We start from the raw sequence: 20,709 nt of genomic DNA, 5'->3' as shown, positions 1-20,709 counted from the left end.
TCATCATAAATGAATATCAGTGAAACTTCCCTTCAAAATGTGAGATGCTGCATTTAAGCACCATTCTCTTTCCAAGGAAGACTGCTGGCATGACATTCCCCTCAAAGGGCTCTGTGATGTATGTGGACAGAAAATGCACCCCATTGTTCTGCACTGGGCATGCCTAGTACAAGCTCATCTTGAACATCATAATCTTTAAGCGAATGGAATAGAACAGGCTCTGCAGCCCCTTCCACCTGACATGCATCTACTCAACAAGCAGCACAAACCATGAGTGGTCAGTTTACGACTTACCTCGGCAAGTGAGGCAAGCCTCAGTGCCTCTCACATCTGTAAAATGTCCACGAAACTACATGCCTCACAAGGTTGTTAAATGAGAAATTAAGTAGCACCTCACATACTGCTTGGCACAAAAACAGGTAAACGATGGGTAAGCCACAGGACTACTGAAAAATGGTGAAATCTCCATGATTAAGCTTATGGAAAAGCAATCAATCATGGGATTTCTCCATTAGCAGCTCAGTGATATTTCCCACTTTAAAATCCAATAACCCTTTTACAGAGAAAGCATTGCTTTTTTCCTGCTTGTTCTCTCCCTGCTTGTACTCCTGGTACTCAACATTTCATTTCAGTGCCCTGGTGCAGAAACAAGCAGAGAACTAAAGGATGTCAGCTCAACATCAAATTTACCACTTCAAGAATGTATAAGAATTACCTCCAAAAATTCTCATACCCACCTAGTGGATATTAAGCAACCTAACTTTTTTCTAAAAAACAATTAATTTGGCTGTGCTAGCTATGTTGCTGCATGGGCTTTGATTGTGGTGAGTGGGTGGTGCTCTCTGGTTGAGGTGTTCGGGCTTCCCTTGCTGCAGAACACGGGCTCCAGAGCACAGGCTCAGTAGGTGTGGCACCTGGCTCAGTTGCCCTAAGGCATGTGGAATCCTCCTGGATTAGGGATGAAATCCATATCTCCTGCATTGGCAGGTGGATTCTTAACCACTGGACCACCAGGGAACCACCAGGGTTTCATTCAAGCTGCTTCGGTCATGTCCAAATCTTCTGCAACCCTGCGGACTGTAGCCTGCCAGGCGCCTCTGTCTGAGGGATTCTCCAGGCAAGAATATTGGAGTGGGCTGCCATTTCCTCCTCCAGGGGGGTCTTCCCGACCCAGGGATTGAACCTGCGTCTCCTGCATTGCAGGTGGATTCTTTACTGCTGAACCACCAGGGAAGCCCCCTCAGATTTTCCTATGAATATTAAAATAGGAAGATGTTGCTCAGTTAAAATGAGCTTGTAGAATAGAAATCTCTTTGCTGTCAAGCACTATAGAGCTTGACTAAAGTCATTTATTTTGATTTCCATTTAGTGTTGACAGTTGGAGCAAATTATACCAGAGGGCTCAGAAGCACCAACCAACCTCCTTTATGACCAAAAGTGAACAAAAGTTAACTATATTTCAATTTGAAAATCTCCTCCTCTCATCCCTACCAGAACATCTGCCACTGAAACTGAAGCTACAAGGTATCCATGATTAGAATCAATTATCTTTCTAAACATTCAGGTTGAAAAAGAACCTTAATGTATAATACATACAGACTGCAGTGAAAGGGCTAAGGGGAAGACTGTACACGGATCTTACCTGCCTTCTATCTTACTATCTTTTTGTTGTTTATTAAAGTTCCTTTATAAATGGGGGTGGTTTAAAACTCTGGTAATTTCTCATTTCCAGGCCTTTTAACCTTGTACTAGGTGTATTTCAGCAATTACCAGTGCCTCCTACCAGGATAAAAGGGGGCTCTCTCGGAGGAGCAGGCAGTCGATCCTGCATCCTGCCCTTCTTCTCCAGTGGTGGAGCCCCCACAACAGGGCTGAAGACCCCAGAGGGCAGGTCTGCTGCTCGTTAGCCACGTTCCACACTCGGGAGCCAACTCGGGAGGCGCCTAAGGCTCTCAGAAGGTACCTGGGCTTGACTAGGCTGAACCTGGGGAAACACACCCAGGGACAAGGAAGTTGGTAAACTGTTCTTTAAAACTCTTGCCTTTGGCACTTCCCTGGTGGTCCACTGGTTAAGACTCCGAGCTTCCAATGCAAGGGGAATGGGTTTGTTCTCTGGTCAGGGAACTAAGATCCCACATGTGCGGTGTGGCCAAAATAATATAAACTCTTGCCTTTGGTTCAAACTGGGGATAGAGGATAACTTCTGGGAAAGGTTTGTGTACGCTCAGTTGCGTCTGACTCTATGTGACCGTATGGACTGAAGCCCTCCGTGCTCCTCTGTCCATGGGATTCTCCCAGTCAAGAATACAGGAGTAGGTTGCCATTTCCTCCTCCAGGGGATCTTCCCGACACAGGGATCAGACCTGAGTCTCCTGTGTCTCCTGCACTGGCAGGTGGATTCTTTACCACTAAGCTACCTGGGAAAAGGTTTATAGTTTAAAATATCTAGTGTCAGGAAGTTGTATTTATTTTTTTTTAACTTGGCAGCTAGAGAGCTCAGATGATCTAGAAATGAAGAAAGGAGACCAGCTGGGAGATCTGTCCTGGTCTGCCCGGTGCCACCAAGCTGTGACACCTCTTATCTTTCCATCAGAGCAGGATCTAACATATTAGAAAACAACTGTACTTTTAGTTTTTCTCTGTGTTTCTAAGCTAATGCTTAACTGAAGTCGTTAGCTACAGTTTACCATAAGGTGGACATAAAAGAGGACACAAACCAAATTTATACTTAAATTAAATACCATGATTTAATTTACTGGCTGCTTAATCCTGTATTCTCTTAAGTTAAAAAAACAAACACACACAAACACCAAGCAAAAGTAGTTATAATTAACTGTTAACGTTAATGAATTTAAACCTTCCAGAAAGCATGAATCCAAAAGGAAATGTCCAACAGGTGATGCGAGCCAGATATTCTATGGCTTTCCTGTTTCGGTCTCAAACATTCTACATGTCAATGGAAAAAAAAAATTCTCTAGGGTTTCTCAGTTTTATTCTTCTAGAGCACAGTTTTCTGGCCTGTTACTGAGCATGGTCTTCTAACAGGTACACAATTAACTCGTAGGTAGACAACACAATGGCAGTGTTTGGTATCTGCCGGATGAGCTGGGCAAAGAGTCCTCTATAAAAGGCCAGGTAGCCTTCTTCCCGGAAGACCAGCCGAGCAGTCTGGACGAAGGACTTGTACTTGCTGCCCTCCTCCCGGAGCCGCGTCCTGATGACTTCTGCAGGAAGAGACATGCATTTCAGGCTACGGGCGAACTGAACTTCCAAAGGGTGCACGGAGAGACGGCAAAGCACCCAGCTTTACACACGTTAATGTGCAACGGTGGCTCTTTGCCATCTCAGCTCTGTTTAGATGGGGCAGCCACACAGACCATGAGGAGTTTTTTTCAGAACATTTTCTAACTCTAGGAATTGGTCAATTGTCCCAAGACTTACGTATACTTCTAAGGGTTAAGAGTGCCAAATGACTTCTAAAGGATTAGAAAAATAAAAGTTTCATTTGAATGAGACAATTTTAAGACAGTTTATCGTTTTCTGCTCTTAAGTAAATGCTGTCACTTCCCCGGAGGCCTAATTTATATTAAGTATAGTGAGTGGTATCTCCAACAAGGCTTTCTTCCTATGTACTCCCCAACTTTCTCCTCCTACTAGGATCCTTCTCCACTTCATCCAGCTTAAAAAACCACCTCCTCCTTTCTCAGAGTCTTGCCCACCTGGCCCGGCCTCACCCTGGCCCCTGCAGCAAGACACCTGGCACTGCCCATCAAGAGGACTTCAGGGCATGTGACGTGGGGAGTGGCAGACCCCCTCCCCAAGAGCCCGTGGGGCTGCTCGGTGCCCCAGCACATGACGGGGCCTCAATGGCCTGTTGCAAGTTGGCCGTGTGCAATGCCACAGCTGACCGTGCAGCAGGCGTTGGAAAACAAAACCTGTTTTTCATGGCACAATAAACTGAGCTGTTTTTTTAAAAAAAGTAGTTCAGTAGAACATGAGGTCTATTATGAATTCCTTACAAAATAAACTTGTAGCTTTCCTCAGCATTCCATTCAAGGTGGAAGCTGAGAGAATTTTTTTTTTTTTTTAAAAAAAAGCTTGGCTCCCATATCATTTTTTTTTGACGAATTTTAAATAAAATCCAGATTTTTTTTGTTTCTTTGAAAACATCAGATGTTCCACAGTACAGGGCTCACATTCTGCCGAGTGTTGGCCACAATCAGGTGGAGCCAAGGAAAGCAGAGCTCCCACCGCCCGCATGACCTGCCCGCACGAGCTGAAGCCGGCTGTGCTGGGACTCAGCTACCTTGCATCACCCACAGGTACCTGCATCTCCATTTGAACCCCAGAGGCCTGGAAGTACTGACACACACCAGTGGCCACTATACCGCGCCGGAAGGCCAGGCAGGACCTACCGTGGGGGTAAGCGACACAGGAGGCGCATCCCTTAGAAAGAGCAGCAGCTGCCATAAGTCCAAAAAAATTTGTGGAATTTTTCTCAGTCCCATTTGTAGAAGAGGCTAACGGAGCTTCTTTCAGATACTTCTTTAAGCTTTCATAAATAGCAAAACAGATGATGGTTTCCGAAATCCCAGCATACGAGGCAGTTAATCCCCTGTAGAAGCCGCGGATGCCTTCCGTCTGGTAAACATAGCGGGCACACTGGAGCGTGTTCATCTGCTTGGAGCCTCGCACTCTGCACAAAGGAGACCAATGGCAGGCCGTTACGCCACACGCTGAGGAGCCTGCCTGCTGCCCCCAAGTCACAAGGATGATAAAGAGAAAGTACACGAGGAGGCGCCATAGTCCTCCTTGGTCTGGGGTTGGCTGAGTCCTGTCCACTGTGAGGCCAGGCCCATCAGCTACGTGGGGCCACAGGCCCACAGGATGGCACGCGCATCTGTCCCAACTCGCAGACAAGTGCTCAGAGTCTTCGATCTACCTTTGGGAAGAGCTAGATGGAAGGTGTTCACCAAAGAGGAAAATATGACTGTAATAGAATCAAAACCATCCATGTGTCTACACATGCGGATGGATGGTACACAGACTAGACTGAAAGAGTCATGAAGGCAGTAAGACATGGGGAAGTGCTTAAAGTGGAGAGCAAGACGAAATTCCATGTAAAGTACAATTATAATACAAATACGCTTTAAGGAAACACTGAAGGAAAATCCGCCAAGAATCTCACAGGGTGGTAAGTTTAAGTGCTCTTTGTTACCACTGTAGTCTCCAAATGCTGTTATTTTGACTCTATTCTTTCTTTTTTTGGTTCTTATCTGGCTGCGCCGGGTCTTAGTTGCGGCATGCAGGATCTTTAGTTGCGGCATGCGGGATCTCAGTTCTGGACCACAGATTGAAACCAGACCCCCTGCATCAGGATCTTGGAGTCTTAGCCGATGGACCACCAGGGAAGTCCCTCCATTATTCCCACATTTGTAAACTTATAAACACGGAAGAAACTATACAATAATTAAAAGGCCTTCAGCTTGGATGCTCCTGCCCCACGACAGGAAGTTTTCATAAACTGCCTGGATACACACAGAATCCCAGGACTGGATAGCGTTCACGCTGGGCGCAGGTCGGAGGCCCTCCTGTAGGGGAGCAGATCAGTGCACTGGGTCCCCCCACTCCCGCCCCCTACCTGGAATGACCTTTGTAATGCAAACGCAAGCACCCACTCCCCTGTTTACCATCCTCTCACACGGGGTCTCTCAGTCTTGGCACTACTGGGATTTCTGGGGCTGGACAGTTCTCTGCTGGGGGTGGTCATATGTGTTGTAGAGTATCTAGCAGTCTCCCTGGTCTCTATCCACTAGATACCACCTAAGCTATGAGAAACAAATATCCATACGCTGCCAAACATCCCCTGGGGACAGGGCCCTGGAATCCCTGCTCTAATAGCTCTACACTGCCTCCAAATACAGCTGAGTCCAAGCTCCCGTTCCTCCCCAGGGCTTTCAAGGGTGCGGCTTCTTCAGCCTTATCTCCCTGTACCTCTCTCCTTCCCCAGCACATTCACATGCACGACACACCCCTACTTTCTGCTGCTCAGAATGAACAAAGCTTCCCTGTCTCCAAATTTGCTGCACACCCGAGTCTCTGCCTGCGGTACCTTCACTGCCAGTGCCCACTGGGCTTCTGGACACAGGGAGACATCCCTGTCACAAGAGCCCCTCCCTGGCTGCCTCCCTGCACGTCCCATGCAGACTGCATCAGGGACTCCCTCCCACCCGCCCAGGGTCCTGGAGCACTGCTGGCCCCTTCTCCCACCAACCTATAATTCTCTTTATTTTCTGTGAAGCTGTGAGCTTTGGGAAGGCAGGGCTTGTGTCTTATTCTCTGCTGTTTCTGCTGCCACTGGTGCACAGGAAAACATGCAATAAATCCTGGTTGTTGAGGGCTCTGTCAATACAGCCCACCAAACATAGCTTTAAAATGTCCTGAGCACAGGTCATTACCAGGCAGACTTTAACAAATGCACATAAAGAAGGCTCTCAGCTGACCGATGCATTTATCCTCTGCTAAACAGAAGTGATGTGAGGACATTGTGTGCACGCTTGGAAGTAACTGCCCAGACGCTCTAGGAGAGGACTGGTCAGGAGGTCGTAGGACAAGAGCTTCTTGAGAGTTCTATTCCTAGTGAGGAAGGCAGATTCAAGGAGACCGAAGCAAGAGACCAAGTGACATTTTTTGAAAACTGCCAAGGACCTTGAAGGTTAAGCTGAGGAGTTAGAATTTGACCCTGACAGTAACTGACATTCATTGAAGGCTTCTGAGCAAGATATCTCTTCTAAATGATTAGACCTGGTACATTTTAGAAGGTTCCTTCAGGTAGAACGGACAGGGAATGTCAAAGACCCACTTCGGAGGCTACCCGGGTCATTCGAGAGAAAAATAAGCAAAGGCAGAGCCCACCCCCATTTCTAGGTGGAGCTCTTGCTTGCTCTCTCCCCTCCTTTCTCTATAGGTAGCTGAAGGTTAGACTGGACTAGCTGGAAGTTTCCAGCGCCCCACACACATTTCTAGGCAACCTAGTAACAAAAGGGTACTTAGAATCCTATCAGAAAACACTGTTTATCATCATCATCACTGACTTGAAATTACAGTAGTTACTGGGATGCTCCTTGATCTTGTTATTTAATATACTAAAGAAGTATATTAATATATTGTAACTTTTAAAAACACTGATAATTGTATTTCAATAATTGGTTTTCATTGCTTTTAAAATGTCATTCTAGGGCTTTCCTGGTGGTACAGGACTTAAGAATTTGCCTGCCAATGCAGCGGACATGGGTTCCATCCCTGGTCCACGAAGAGTCCACGTGCAACTAAGGGGCAACTCAGCCTTCGAGCCACAACTATTGAGTCTGTGTGCCTAGAGCCCGTGCTCCGCAACAAGAGGAGCCACTGTAATGAGAAGTCCAAGCACCCCCGCTCACTGCAACTAGAGAAAGCCCACTTGCAGCAATGAAGACCCAGTGCAAAAAAGAGAGAGAAAAAAATCATTCTAAAAAGTGCCTGTAGGCTTCACTAGAGACTGCCAAAGGAACCCAGAGCATAAGAGATGTTAAGAATCCCTGGCTACAGTTTTGGGGGAGAAATCCAGGATATTTGAGGGCCTTGGGAGACTAAAATGCCCCTTCTGAGGCTTTGGGCGCTGCTCTTCTGGCACCTTCCCACAAGAAAGGCCATTTAGAGCACAGTTCACAGCACTCCACCTGGGGGCGGGGTCTCCAGGAGCAGAGACCCAGGACTACCCCGGGGATCAGAGGCCACACCTGAGCGAACTCCTGATATCCCCTTGTGTGTTATTTCTGCTGGCCTCTGTCTCCCCGCTGAGGCTTGGCAGTATAAACCTCAACACAAGAGAAGTTTCTACATATGCTTATATGCAGATAAAACATAGATGGGGATGGTTAAGGATGCTATAGGTCTCACTCTACAACTGGAACTGGCGGAAGAAAAAAAACCCCTGAGAATTCAAGTCTTACATTAAAGAAGGAACAAGTAAAAACTTACTTCCGTTCTAGCTGCATCCGGGTTTTAACCATCCATATAGGGTTCATTAAGGAATTCGTGACAAAAGCTGGAAGAAAAAAAAACAAAACAAAAACAAATAGAAAATGTTATCACCGAACAGATCCAATGCTTATTAAAGCCATGTCTTCCATATGGTAAACATTGAAATCAGGCTTTCAAGGCTTAATAATAAAAATGGTAAGAAGCAGTTCCATTTCCACACAACAGATGGAAAATATAGTCCCCTAAAATGCAACATCTATTGGTAATGCTGAACTAAAGTAAATCTCAATTTTCTAGAGCCCTGTCCATGGACACAGGAGCCTGCAGAGTCGAAAGGGTCACAAAGAGGAGGGCACAACTGAGCAACTGAGGACGACTACTAGTCCTTCCAGACTCTAGCTGGTGCTGTTGGTATTCCTGTTAATGTGATTCCTATGGTGGTAAATATGAAACTATTCTGAAACTCAATTGAAAGCATCAGGTCCAGAAATAATTTGTTTTAAAGAAATTATGATCTAATCCAAAAGAATACCTTATATTTAACTTAAAATAGAAGAAACTAAATCTCCATTTACCCGAATCCAAACTTAGACATTTTGATATCTGACTGATCATTTTAGGAAATCGACATTTTAAGACTGGTCTGCCATAGGAACCATCTTTAAGTCTTCTCCATCTTAATGTTGTTAATCACTCTGCTGCTGCTGCTGCTGCTAAGTCGTGTCCGACTCTTTGCGACCCCATGGACTGCAGCCTATCAGGCTCCTCTGCCCATGGGATTTTCCAGGCAAGCGTACTGGAGTGGGTTCCCATTGCCTTCTCCATCAACCAAAAAAGCAGCAGTATCGTGTATCACTGACCTGACACACAGCAAGTCCTCTGGAATATGTCATCCCTTCCACAGTCTAAACATCTAGATTGGTATGGTAGCATGACCCTAGACATGCTTCAGTTGTGTCCGACTCTTTTCGACCCTGTGGACCCTGCCAGGCTCCTCTGTCCACGGGATTCTCCAGGCAAGGATACTGGAGTGGGTTGCCATGCCCTTCTCCAGGCGATCTTCCCAACCCAGAAATCAGACCTGCATCTCTTACATCTACCTGTACTGGCAAGCAGGTTCTTAACCACTAGTGCCATGTGGGAAGACCACGCAGATAGTCCGTAGATCAACAGGACCTACTGTATAGCATGGGAAACAATACTCTATCTTGTAATAGACTGTAAGACACTGAATCACTCTGCTGTATACCTGAAACTAAAACAGCTTTGTAAATCAACTACACTTGCATTACAAAAAAAGAAAAAGAATGCTACCAGGAAGGAGGGGAAAAACCAATTACAGCAACATTAGCTCCTTGAAACAGCAAATTGAAGATTATTTAAAAAACAAAATTTCCCTTCAGGTCCATTTTATTTACCAAGGGTTTCTCTAAGTTAATTTGTCAAAAGTTGCAAAACCGGTGCCCAGCTTTTAGTTTACGGCTAACTCACTATTGGCTGAGGCAGTGAGGCCCCACATTCCATCCCTCTGACCTCCCTGCCAGCTCCATATCCTGTAAACACCTTTCTTGTGAAGCATCTTTGCTAATGTCATTTTCCATTTGGGATCCAAAAATTATCTGTAACTATTCAGATGAATTCTTAGTACCTTTATTTGGAGGAACAGGAAGAAAATGGATACATACAATTTAGAGGTCAGCAGAGGGTGGAAATTTTTCATAAAATGTCAATTTAATTCTCTAAAATACCTTTCTATTTAAACAGACATAAAATTTATATTGAAAATGGCATGGCCTTCTCGCAGCAATCTACAACTGACATATTTCTGCCAAGTATTTCCTGGGAGAAAAATCCTGTTGTGAATTTTCTATGGTAGGTGGAATGATTCCCTCAAAAAAGAACAGAAACGACATCTCATCTATCACCAACCCTGCTAAACAAACCCCACTACAAGGCCCGAGCCCTCATCCAGAATCCAGCTGCTAAGGACAACTGTACACAGGGTATGCTAGACACCTGGGAAGTCACAGAAAAGCAGCTCAAAGTTTAGAAAAAAATGTGATAGAAAGACATGAAAACACATTAACATTCCTTTAAAAGATACATCACACTAAGCACCAGCACGCATGAGCACGTCAGTCTTAACATGTCAATCTTAAGGGAGAATAAATGGAAGCAAGTTACAAGCTGTTCTCATATACTCAGATTTTATCAATTCTAACAAAGTTTCAGAAAAATGAGTTCAGGTGCAAAAGAAGCAGAGAGCTAATTTTTAACTCCTGGAAAGAGGCTTTCTGGCACAACGCATGCTTTGGGGAGCTGAGACATTCATGAGCACTCACTGGCCTAACACACCTGCAGAACCAGCTGAGAAAACGTGCACGATGTTGCTGTTTGGCACGAAGACGCCATTGAACTGCTCTTTGGCTTTGGAGTAGCAAGCGAAGTACACAGCCCTGTCAGAGCAAAGAGAGAACGGTCAGGACATCTTGGGACACTGGCTCCATGCAACCTCTGACAAACTCAGGAATATGCGGAAGAGGTTAATAGGTAATCGCAAGCTTAACCTCATCTGGGCTCAAACCAAAACCTGCTGCAGCCGCCTTGGGGAAGCTCCTGCTTGTCCCTTCAGAAAGTAGTCTGTGATGATGGAAGTGTCCTAAATAACTGAGGAAGACAAGGTTTTGATAGTATACATATGAAGTCCATTTACATTCTTCATTCTGGATAAATGCCAATCCTTTTAAGCACCAACATATATTGTAACTGTTAAAATTTATAATACATTTCCAATGTATATCACATGTGTCCTGCCTTATACCATAATGAGTGTGTCACATGTAATTTGAACCTTTTTCCTGATGACTCGGGACCACATAGGGACATGTAGGCTGGCACACGTTTCCATAAAGGGCTCCCTCCACTGATGCACTCCCTGCCCCAGAACGGGACCACTGGAAGGGTGGGACTCCCTCCCACCCCACCCCGGCTCTCCAGTCTCCTCTGCCTGTCTGCTTTCCCCTCATCTGTCTCCTCCCAGATCGGGGCTGAGGAGCAGAGGCTGCTTGTGGTTTTCCCTGCTCTTCACCAGCAATGCCAGGGAAAATGGCATTCTTTTTTTCCAGCTGGCCAATGGATCAATTACAGAATGTATTTTTCAACCTAGGATGCTGACTACTTATCATGATTGTGTTATAAAATTGTCTTTTGTTTTTTTTTTCCCTAGGTCCCAACTGTTCTAAATGGGTGTGGTGGCCAAGACTCTGTATCAGACTGAAGGGCATTACCAAGTTAAGCACTGTCCCCAAGTAGAATGACTCCAAGTTCTTCATCAATTACATATATGCAGCATGTCTGTGTACTCTTAATAATTCGTGCCCCATATAATCTCACAGGCTAGTACTTGCTGTATTTTCAATAGATCACACACACACAAGCTACGGAATTCTAAAGGAACAAAAGGGTTTAATAAGAATCTGCATATTTATAATATCCTCAGGAGATCTGTGTATAAACTGGAGCACTGACCCGTAAGAATTCAAGAAGCTTTTAGTCTTCACTTCATATAAAATGACATTCTCATTTTTGTTGTAAAGATCTATTGTATATGTCGATTCATGTAAGTGTCCTAGCAGTCACACCCAACTCCCCTTTCCAGAAGGCAATTTCTAGAAGCAGTTTCTTACCTGCTTTTCAGAGATACACTGTCCCCACCCCTCCACACACAGAAACATTCATTCCCTTTCATGTCCACACGTGTGTATCCTCTGCATCAGTCCTGCCCAACAGAACTTCCTGCGGAGCTGGAAATGCTCTACACCTATGGTCCCGCAGGCAGGAGCCACTAGCCACATGTGAACATTAAGTACCTGAAATGTGGCTGGTGAGACCAAGGAACTGAATTTTTAATTTTAATTAATTCAAGTAGCCCCATGTGACCAGTGGCTATTGTATTGGGACAGTGCAGCTCGATGTATTCAAATAAGCTTTAAAGAGAATTAAACCTTGCAACAAAAATGGGGATTTTTAAAAATACATTAAGTAAAACTTAGAAGCCTTTAAAATTCCTTCAGATGAGTGCTTCCAGATGCAAATTCTGATGTGGGTCTGAGATCCTGTCATTTAAATCAGCTCTTTGGTGACGCCACTGCTGCTGACCACACACCACACTTAGGAGGAGCAAACAGAGAAAGTTCTAGGTGATGGGAGCAGAATAATTTTCAACTTAAGAGTACAACAACCAAGAGCCTCTTTCTAACACATACACATTGAAAGACATACCAACAGTTAACACTATTTCTATACATCAGATGCATTTAGGATTCTCACACAGAAAAAGAAACTAGTCATCTAGCAGTACTGCCCCTCTGGTTAAGAAAGGACTTTGTGTATTACATACTGTATGTTGTGGGCTAGCTGAAAGGTTCATTGCTTACCTTGATGGTGCCACTCCAACCAAATTTGGACCCAAGCCTCTAAAAAGTGACCTTGGTCCCTCCTTCTCCAAGATTGACCTGAATAATAAGAAAAAATATATCTTTAAAATCCTTAGGCAAGGACTATGCAAAATGATAAGGGGTCAATCTTCACATTAGCTCCTTGAATAAAGAACAGAATGTTTACAAACCCCCTGAGGTCTTATCTGATTATATTACAATACAGAATCAAAAGACTGAAGAATACTGCCTTCATTACTACAGTGGAAAAACATGCTTCAAAAGCTCTCTTGTCCACACAGGGGTAATGTTCAAGGTTTGCACAACATATGGGCATTCTTGCAAGGCAAAAAGAGCACTTGACAGGTATCACAGAACCTTTTCCTTACTAGCTGCTATCAAGTCCAAGCCTTGTAAGTGACCCCAAGGTGCACTCTTGTCTGCAAGGCCCAGACTAACGCTCTGGTCATGCTGAGGGTCACATGAGGGTCACTAACTCTGTTCACCACACTAGACACCTCACTACAAGTACAATGCACATTTCTTTCTTCATGGCATCTGGGGAAGGTCAAAGCAGTGTGTTTCAAATGAAACCTGGTCACACAATGGAATAGCATTTGGTAATAAAAAGAAGACTCCTTGGACAGCAAAGAGATGAAATCAGTCAATCCTAAAGGAAATCAACCTTGACTATTCACTGGAAGGACTGATGCTGAAGCTCCAATACTCTGGCCACCTGATATGAAGAGCTGACTTGTTGGAAAAGACTCTGATGCTGGGAAAGGTTGAGGGTAGGAGGAGAAGGGGTTGACAGAGGATGAGATGGTTGTGGCATCATCGACTCAATGGACATGAGTTTGAGTAAACTCTGGGAGATAGTGAAGGGCAGGGAAGCCTGGCATGCTGCAGTCCGTGGGGTTGCAAAGAGTTGGAAACGACTGATCGACTGAACAACAGCAACAATAAAAAGGAAGTACTGATGACTCACACAAGGATGAGCTTCAAAATACATTAGGTTAAGTAAAAGCAGACACAAAAGGCCAGATGTTGTATGATTTCATTTAGATGAAATAATCAGGAGATAAACCTATAGATAGAATAGTGGTTGGTTGTCTAGGGCTGTGGGTCTGGGGATGGGGAGTGACTGCAAACAGTGAGGGGATTCTTGTAGTGGGAAGGAAAACGTTCTAAAATCAAACTGTTTTCAAGGTTGCACAAAACTCTGTGAACATATTAAAACAGGTGAACTGTACGTATTTAGTGGGCAATCATATGGTACGTGAATTACATCTTTTTTTTTTGTATAATAAGGTTTTATTAAAGTATAAAGGAGATAGAGAAAGCTTCTGACATAGACATGAGAAGGGGACAGAAAGAATACCTGCCTGCCAGTCTTTAGCTGGATGTTATGTAGTTACTAAGTAAAAAGTAAAAGTAAAAAGTTGCTCAGTCGTGTCCGACTCTTTGCAACCCCGTGGACTATAGCCTACCAGGCTCCTCCGTCCATGGGATTCTCCAGGCAAGGATACTGGAGTGGGTTGCCATTTCCTTCTCCCGTGAATTACATCTTAAGTGCATTTTGAAAAATTTTTTAATTGAATTTATTTTTTTATTTGGCCACACCATTTGGCATGTGGGATCCTAGTTACTGATCAGGGATCAAACTGGTGCCTGCTGCAGTGGAAACACTGGACTGCCAGGGAAGTGCTCTGAATTACATCTTACTAAAGCAGTTAAACCAAGAAACTCAGAGACTCACTGAAGAAGTTCTAAAAGATAAAAGAAATATTGGCAGTAACAGTTTTCATGTTTTTGCTCTTGTGCTAAATCGATCACTTTACAAAAGATGAATGATATAACTGGAATACAGACTGCAGATTAGTTATATCAATATTAAATTTCCTAAATTTGAAAACCATACATTTTCAGATGGTTCAGGAAAAAAAAAGTATGTATATAGAGCAAAAACAAATAAACAAATGTGGCAAAATGTCAAACACAAGAGCCCTGGGTAGAGTATAAGCAAGGTGTGTGCCCTGTTCCTGTCACTTTTAAGTTGGAAATAATTTCACAATAAAAAACTTAAAAATGAAAAAGCTATAGGTAATAGGTTATAAAAATACTGAACTCATCCTAACACTCTAAAGGAACTACATGTTTCACTGCATTTTCACACTGGCCAGAACCAAGGCACTTGGTCCTTAACAGAATTTGGTGTTTTCAACCTTAAATTCTTTACTGTTAACTCTTTCTCCAAACAGGATTTAGCTTAAAAAAAAAAAAAACAAACACGCTCTCTGGAAAAAAAACTTCTCTCAAATAACCACATCTTGAAGTGACCTACATCTCATAGTATAGTATGTGAAAGCTTTCAAATGGTCAATACATTTAGAATTTCTTCAAGTTTAGGCTCTGTCTGTGGTCCCCACGACTGTTCACTGTACCGCCAGCCCTAGGAGTCACTTAAACACAATTAAGGGCGTCTCTGGCTCCAGGAAGCTGGGAGCCACGCATCTATAATGCAGTGGGGAACTGGTGTCCTCAAGTGACTCAGGCCTTTTAAGAGCTGCAAAAAGGCTGTCTCCATAGTGACGCACATTAACAGTAGCCAAAAAGTCAAATCTGTTACATAATTCAAACTTCCAACCTATCTGGATGTTTACAAAACTTTTCTGGAACAATCAAGTGCCTACTATAAATGGTACTCCTCAGCTTCAAAATAAAGCGTGTTTAGGGCCCAGACTAAGTTTCCCACAGTCCTATAAGCTTTCATTTAGCAAAGAAATGCAGAAGGAAACTCGGGTCTTGTCTGGAGTGTTTGTTCTCTTCCTTCTTTTAGATCAGACTATGCATACCACAGATCAAGCTTCAAGACAAAGTTCTGAGCTAAAGCCATCAGCTTTTAAAAGAAAAACTACCTCACTAACATATTACTTTTCACATTAAAAAGGTACTTGAAAAAACAAAGTACCTGAAATAGTTTAAAGAACAAGAGTTTTGATTGGAAAAAATTTTTTTTAAAAGATTATGTCCTAACACTTTTTAAGGCAGATACTTGAATAAATGGATTATGACCCTTTGGCAAATTTAACAGAGAGAGCCTAATTGTGTTAACATCTTGTCTTCAAATAACTATATTCAAAATATAAAGGTAATCAGTGCTCCAATGGAGAATACCTTTTCTCTAATAGATTAACCTGAGACATAAGCAAACACTGATTTGTATTTTGAAAAATAAAATTCCTGTAAACAAATTCTGTTTTCTGTTAAGTCTTTAAATGTAGCACTTCCTGGAACAGTAAGACTAAACATAAACAGCTTAGTTTTAAATGAATAACCATCTGACTATAGGCCAGGCTCCTCTGTCCATGGAATTCTTCAGCAAAGAATACTGGAGTGGGTTGCCATTCCCTTCTCCAGGGGATCTTCCCAACCCAGGGATCGAACCTGGGTCTTCTACCCTGAGGCGGATTCTTCACTGTCTGGGCCACCAGGAAAACCACCTGATAAACCCAATGGCTTCTAATTGTGAGCAGATGACCTTGGTGGGCTTTGTGGCAGAGAAAAGGCTTGGATCCCTGCTCTCAGTTCACCACTTCCTAGAAAAAGAGCCTGCTCAGTAGCCCCTCACCACTGCTCTAGCCTAGGGGTGATTAGTGGAGGAATCAGAAAGAGCACAGTCCAGTAATCCAGGCGGGTGAGGAGGGTGGGGGCGGGCGGCAAAAAGCAGTCGTCTTCTGTTCAACTATCCTAGAAGACAGTGCTGCTTACACTGGTGCACCATCTGATGTAAGTACTGCGTAACATTCTGCTTTCAGAACTTGGTGACAAGAAGCAACATACATGTACCCCGAGGAGCACATGTGCTTTCTCCAGATGAGAGTTATGCAGGGTGACAGCCCGCCTTTTGCCTTCATTACCAGGAAACTCAGCTATAAATCTTATGTTTAAAAAGCACAGGAAGCAGGTATTATGACAGCAGCTAATATTGGTTATTTGCACGGCAGGGGGAGGAGCGGGTGTCACGCTCTTCATAGTCAACATCCTACTGATGCGTCACGTTCTCTCTGTCCTGCATTCTTGCCGTGTGGCAGGCGGCATTCTCAGAGACTGGGGATACCTCAGTCATCAGAACAAATCGAAGCCCCTACCTCTGGGGAACTTAGGTTTGCAGGGGGCCCCTGCAGGGAGAGAAAATAAACAATATAAATCAGTACATTATAGTGCGCGATGGACAGAGGTAAATGCTGTGGATTAGAAATAGAGCAGGATGGAGAGAATGTGAAGGAAGGGCCTGGTTTTCAATAGCATGGTCACTGCAAGGCCTTCCTGCAAAGGGGACAGCTGAAAGGCAGCCATGCAGATAATGTCCAGCAGAGAGGCCCTGCTGTGGAATGTTCCAACGTTCTGGTTTTTTAAAGGGCCAGAAAGGAGGCCAGTATAGCCAAAACGGTTCAGGAGGGAAAAATTCAAGGGGGCAAAGTCAAGGAGGTAATGGGAGGGGTCCAGGAGGCCCCATGGGCAGCCTCAGCTTTTACTTGGAGCGAGGGCAAAAGGATCTCCTCTGCTTTGCTGAGAACAGCCTGGGGATGGAGCAGGGTACTAGGTCTTCCGCCAGGCCAGTTAGGAAGGTGGCTGTCTTGCATGCGGTGTGGGCGCTGTTCGTGTGTTTTAAAAGACGGAGAGGTTGGTTTTTTTTTTGGTTTACATTTTAGTAGAAGATGTGTCCTAACACACTTGAACTAGAGAAACATTCCCATTTACCTTAGGGGCTTGGCCCCAGTGACACCCTGGACTTCCGGGTAAGAGGTCCCTATTTACAGTAAATAAATAAATCTACTAGTCATGCGAGATTGGCAAGTATGTAAGAGGAAGTTCACGTTGGATGTTAGCAAAGCTGGCAAATTACCTCTGTTTCACTATGTCCAAAGCCCTTCAAGTTCCTCAGAAGCGAGGCGTCACTGGAGACACTGCCAGTGACTACATTTACTAAAGGCGAACGGGGACGGGTGTCTTCAGAGCTGGTCTCTCTCCTTACCGACAGCAAAGCACGCCTCCCATCTCAGTGCCCCGCCTTTCCTGGCTTGCCCCTGACCTTCTGCATTTTGTGTCTCCACAATCCTTCTCAGCATTCAATTAAAAAAAAAAAGATTTGCCTCGAGTCTTGGCTATCAGCGACCTCTTTCTCTAGTTGGGACCTTGCCCTCAGCAGCTGGTGCTGCTGCCCAGTTTGGCCCGAGCTTGGATGTACCCTAGTATGTGTGTTTGGTGTGGGTGCCTGAATTACCCAGAAGTCGGCTTTACAAATAAAACATACCTAAAAATAAATTAAGCACTTTCAAATCCATTCTACCTTATCTAAACTGTGACTGAACTCTGCCCCAAATTCAAAGTGTTGTCGTTATGAAGACAGAGCATCTCCATTTTGTTGCATCTTTTTCTAATGCTTTCCCACTAAACATCCACACTGGTACACGGCTGTGTCTCTCTTGAACCCACGCTCTCCCAAAGGTCAGCTTTAGAGCTCTGAGTAACACGTGGAGTCAAAGTCAGTCATCATTTTAAAGTTCTCTTTTAAAAGCACAGGGTCCCCGAGCTAAAATGCAGACATTGCCAAGTGCTCTTCTGAATTTCTGATTTTGCCTTAAGCATAGAGACTGATAAGCCAAATTCAACTTAAGAATATTTGGTGACTTGGTAAGCAAATGAAATATTTTAATACAGTAAAACCAGATAAACTAGGTGGGTAGGCTAGGTATAAAACAAAAATTGTAAAGACCAGCTTACTAAACATATATTGTAGTTTTTCTATAAATGTAAAATTATTTTCAAATAAAAAGTAAAAAATTACAACATTTTGTTTCCATATTACTTCCTCTTAAAATATTCACAATACTTCTCTTGTGCAATTTTAAAATTCATTCTACAAACCTCAGAGCTTCTCGCTAGCACTCAAAAGACTTGGGGCAAGAGCAACACTCTGATGTAACAATTTAAACATGGATTGTTTTGAGTTTGCTTTGTTAGGTTTACTTTAACTGTCCCTGGATGGTGATCACATGCATGCCGGAAACCCTGAGGCCAAGAGAGCAAAGTCAGAGTTAAAGATACTGGTATAGATACCTAGTTCTTAAATTTGGTCACAGCCTCTACAAACAGAGCATCCCATCCGAGGGGCTGGATAAACATTCTGCATTGACAGTGTGTGTGTGGGTGCGCGGGTGGCATGAGGCCAGAACCAGGACTGAACTTACTTCAGAACCTGTAAGAGTCCAGGCGTCACTGACGTTTGTCTCACCACCCCAGCTCCGCTGATGGTCCCCAGATGAACCTGAGGATAATAGACTGTCCGAAGAGCTAATCTTGAAGACTGCAACCTTGTCTTAATGACTTCTAGTGGACAAGTGAAAATAGCACCAACTGTGCCCCCACACCTGTAAGAAAGGAAATCACAACAGGATCAGAAAAGCTATACTGAGCTGTGCATACACGAAATGGGAAATGGAATTTTTCTCTATTAAAAAAAGAAAAAAAAGGTACCTATGTTCATTTCATAATTGAATACCAACAGGGTGGGACAAATGGAGAGAGCAGCATGGAAACATTAATACACTAACATATGTAAAACAGATAGCCAGTTGGAATTTGCTCTATGACTCAGGGAACGCAAACCAGGGCTCTGTGACAACCAAGAGGGGTGGGATGGAAGGGCTTAAAAGGGAGGAGACATATGTATACGTATGGCTGATTCATGTTGATGTATGGCAGAAACCAACACAATACAGTAATTATCCTTCAATTAAAAATAAATAAAGAAAAAAAATTGGTTGAAATCCCAGCAGCTAAAAAGATAACCACTGCTAACATGTTAGTACCCCCTTCAGGGCTTTTCATTACTGGCTTTTTAACCTCACATCCTTTTCTTCTTATCTAGATATTATGGATGTCTTTCCATGTCAGTATATATACACCCACATCACCATCATTTGCAATGGTTGCATCCTGTTCCTATCTATCAATGTATAATATTTTAACCTACTTCCTACCATTAGACGTTCATGTCATTTCCAATTTCACTCTCATGCTGCAATGAATATTCTAGAAAAAGTATCTTTTCACGGTGAAATAAAAATTATTCAGGTAATGCTACTATTTTGAAAATCGGTGTTTACTACAAGTCAGATTAATTTGGACTCCACTGAAAATCAAACTAAAGCTTACCTTTTAATAATGAAGTCTGTGTGTTTCACTCAGAACTAATCAATTCATCCTCCAGAATTTCATTAGATACACTGGCTCTGTGGGTCAGAGTTCCCTTAATGATCCTTCACAATTGGTTCATATAAAAATATTACCTGAACTTAAAATTTAAATATTTTCACCTATTTATCCTAATATACAGTATGTCAAGGCTATGTATTGTCACCCTGCTTATTTAACCCATATGCAAAGTACATCATGTGAAATGCCAGGCTGGGTGAATCACAAGTTGGAATCAAGATTGTTGAGAGAAATATCAACAACCTCAGATATGCATATGATACCACTCTAATGGCAGAAAGTGAAAAGGAACTAAAGAGCCTCTTGATGAAAGTGAAAAAGGAGAGTGAAAAAGCTGGCTTAAAACTCAACATTCAGAAAACTAAAATCATGGCATCCGGTCCCATCACTTCATGGCAAATAGAAGGGGGCAAAGTGGAAACAGTGGCAGACTTTATTTTCTTGGGCTCCAAAATCACTGCAGGGTGACTGCAGCCATGAAATTAAAAGATGCTTGCTCCTTGGAAGAGAGCTATGATGAACCTAGACAGCGTATTAAAAAGCAGAGACCTTACTTTACCAACAAAGGTCCATCTAGTCAAAGCTATGGTTTTTCCAGTTGTCATGTGTGGATGTGAGGGTTGGACCATAAAGAAGGCTGAGAGCAGAAGAATTGATGCTTTTGAACTGTGGTGTTGGAGAAGACTCTTGAGAGTCCCTTGAATAGCAAGGAGATCCAACTAGTCAACCCTAAAGGAAATCAACCCTAAATAGTCACTGGAAGGACTGATGCTGAAGCTCCAATACTTTGGCCACCTGATGTGAAGAGCTGACTCACTGGAAAAGACCCTGATGCTGGGAAAGACTGAGGGCAGGAGGAGCAGGGGGTGACAGAGGATGAGATGGTTGGATGGCATCACTGACTCCATGGACATGAGTTTCAGCAAACTCCGGGAGACACTGAAGGGCAAGGAGGCCTGGTGTGCTGTAG

The 20,709-nt window shown here is 43.6% G+C and overlaps 1 protein-coding gene across 1 annotated transcript in view; it reads right to left on the bottom strand.

The window, feature by feature from the left end:
• Positions 1–2,721: 2,721 nt before the first annotated feature.
• SLC25A33 (solute carrier family 25 member 33) overlaps positions 2,722–20,709 on the bottom strand; it is a 30,272-nt gene continuing 12,284 nt past the window's right edge. The window contains exons 2-7 of the mRNA XM_006076690.4: positions 18,713–18,892; positions 12,459–12,536; positions 10,378–10,478; positions 8,020–8,086; positions 4,416–4,696; positions 2,722–3,224 (exon numbers count right to left, since the gene is read on the bottom strand). Coding sequence (XP_006076752.1) covers positions 3,022–3,224; positions 4,416–4,696; positions 8,020–8,086; positions 10,378–10,478; positions 12,459–12,536; positions 18,713–18,892 — 910 coding nt within the window. The 3' untranslated portion in view covers positions 2,722–3,021. The remainder of the gene's footprint in view (positions 3,225–4,415; positions 4,697–8,019; positions 8,087–10,377; positions 10,479–12,458; positions 12,537–18,712; positions 18,893–20,709) is intronic.

Source organism: Bubalus bubalis, chromosome 5 (assembly GCF_019923935.1).
Source record: "Bubalus bubalis isolate 160015118507 breed Murrah chromosome 5, NDDB_SH_1, whole genome shotgun sequence".
NCBI classification, from domain to species: domain Eukaryota; kingdom Metazoa; phylum Chordata; class Mammalia; order Artiodactyla; family Bovidae; genus Bubalus; species Bubalus bubalis.
Note: the sequence above shows the minus strand (reverse complement) of the source record. Positions and strands in the feature narration are given on the sequence as shown.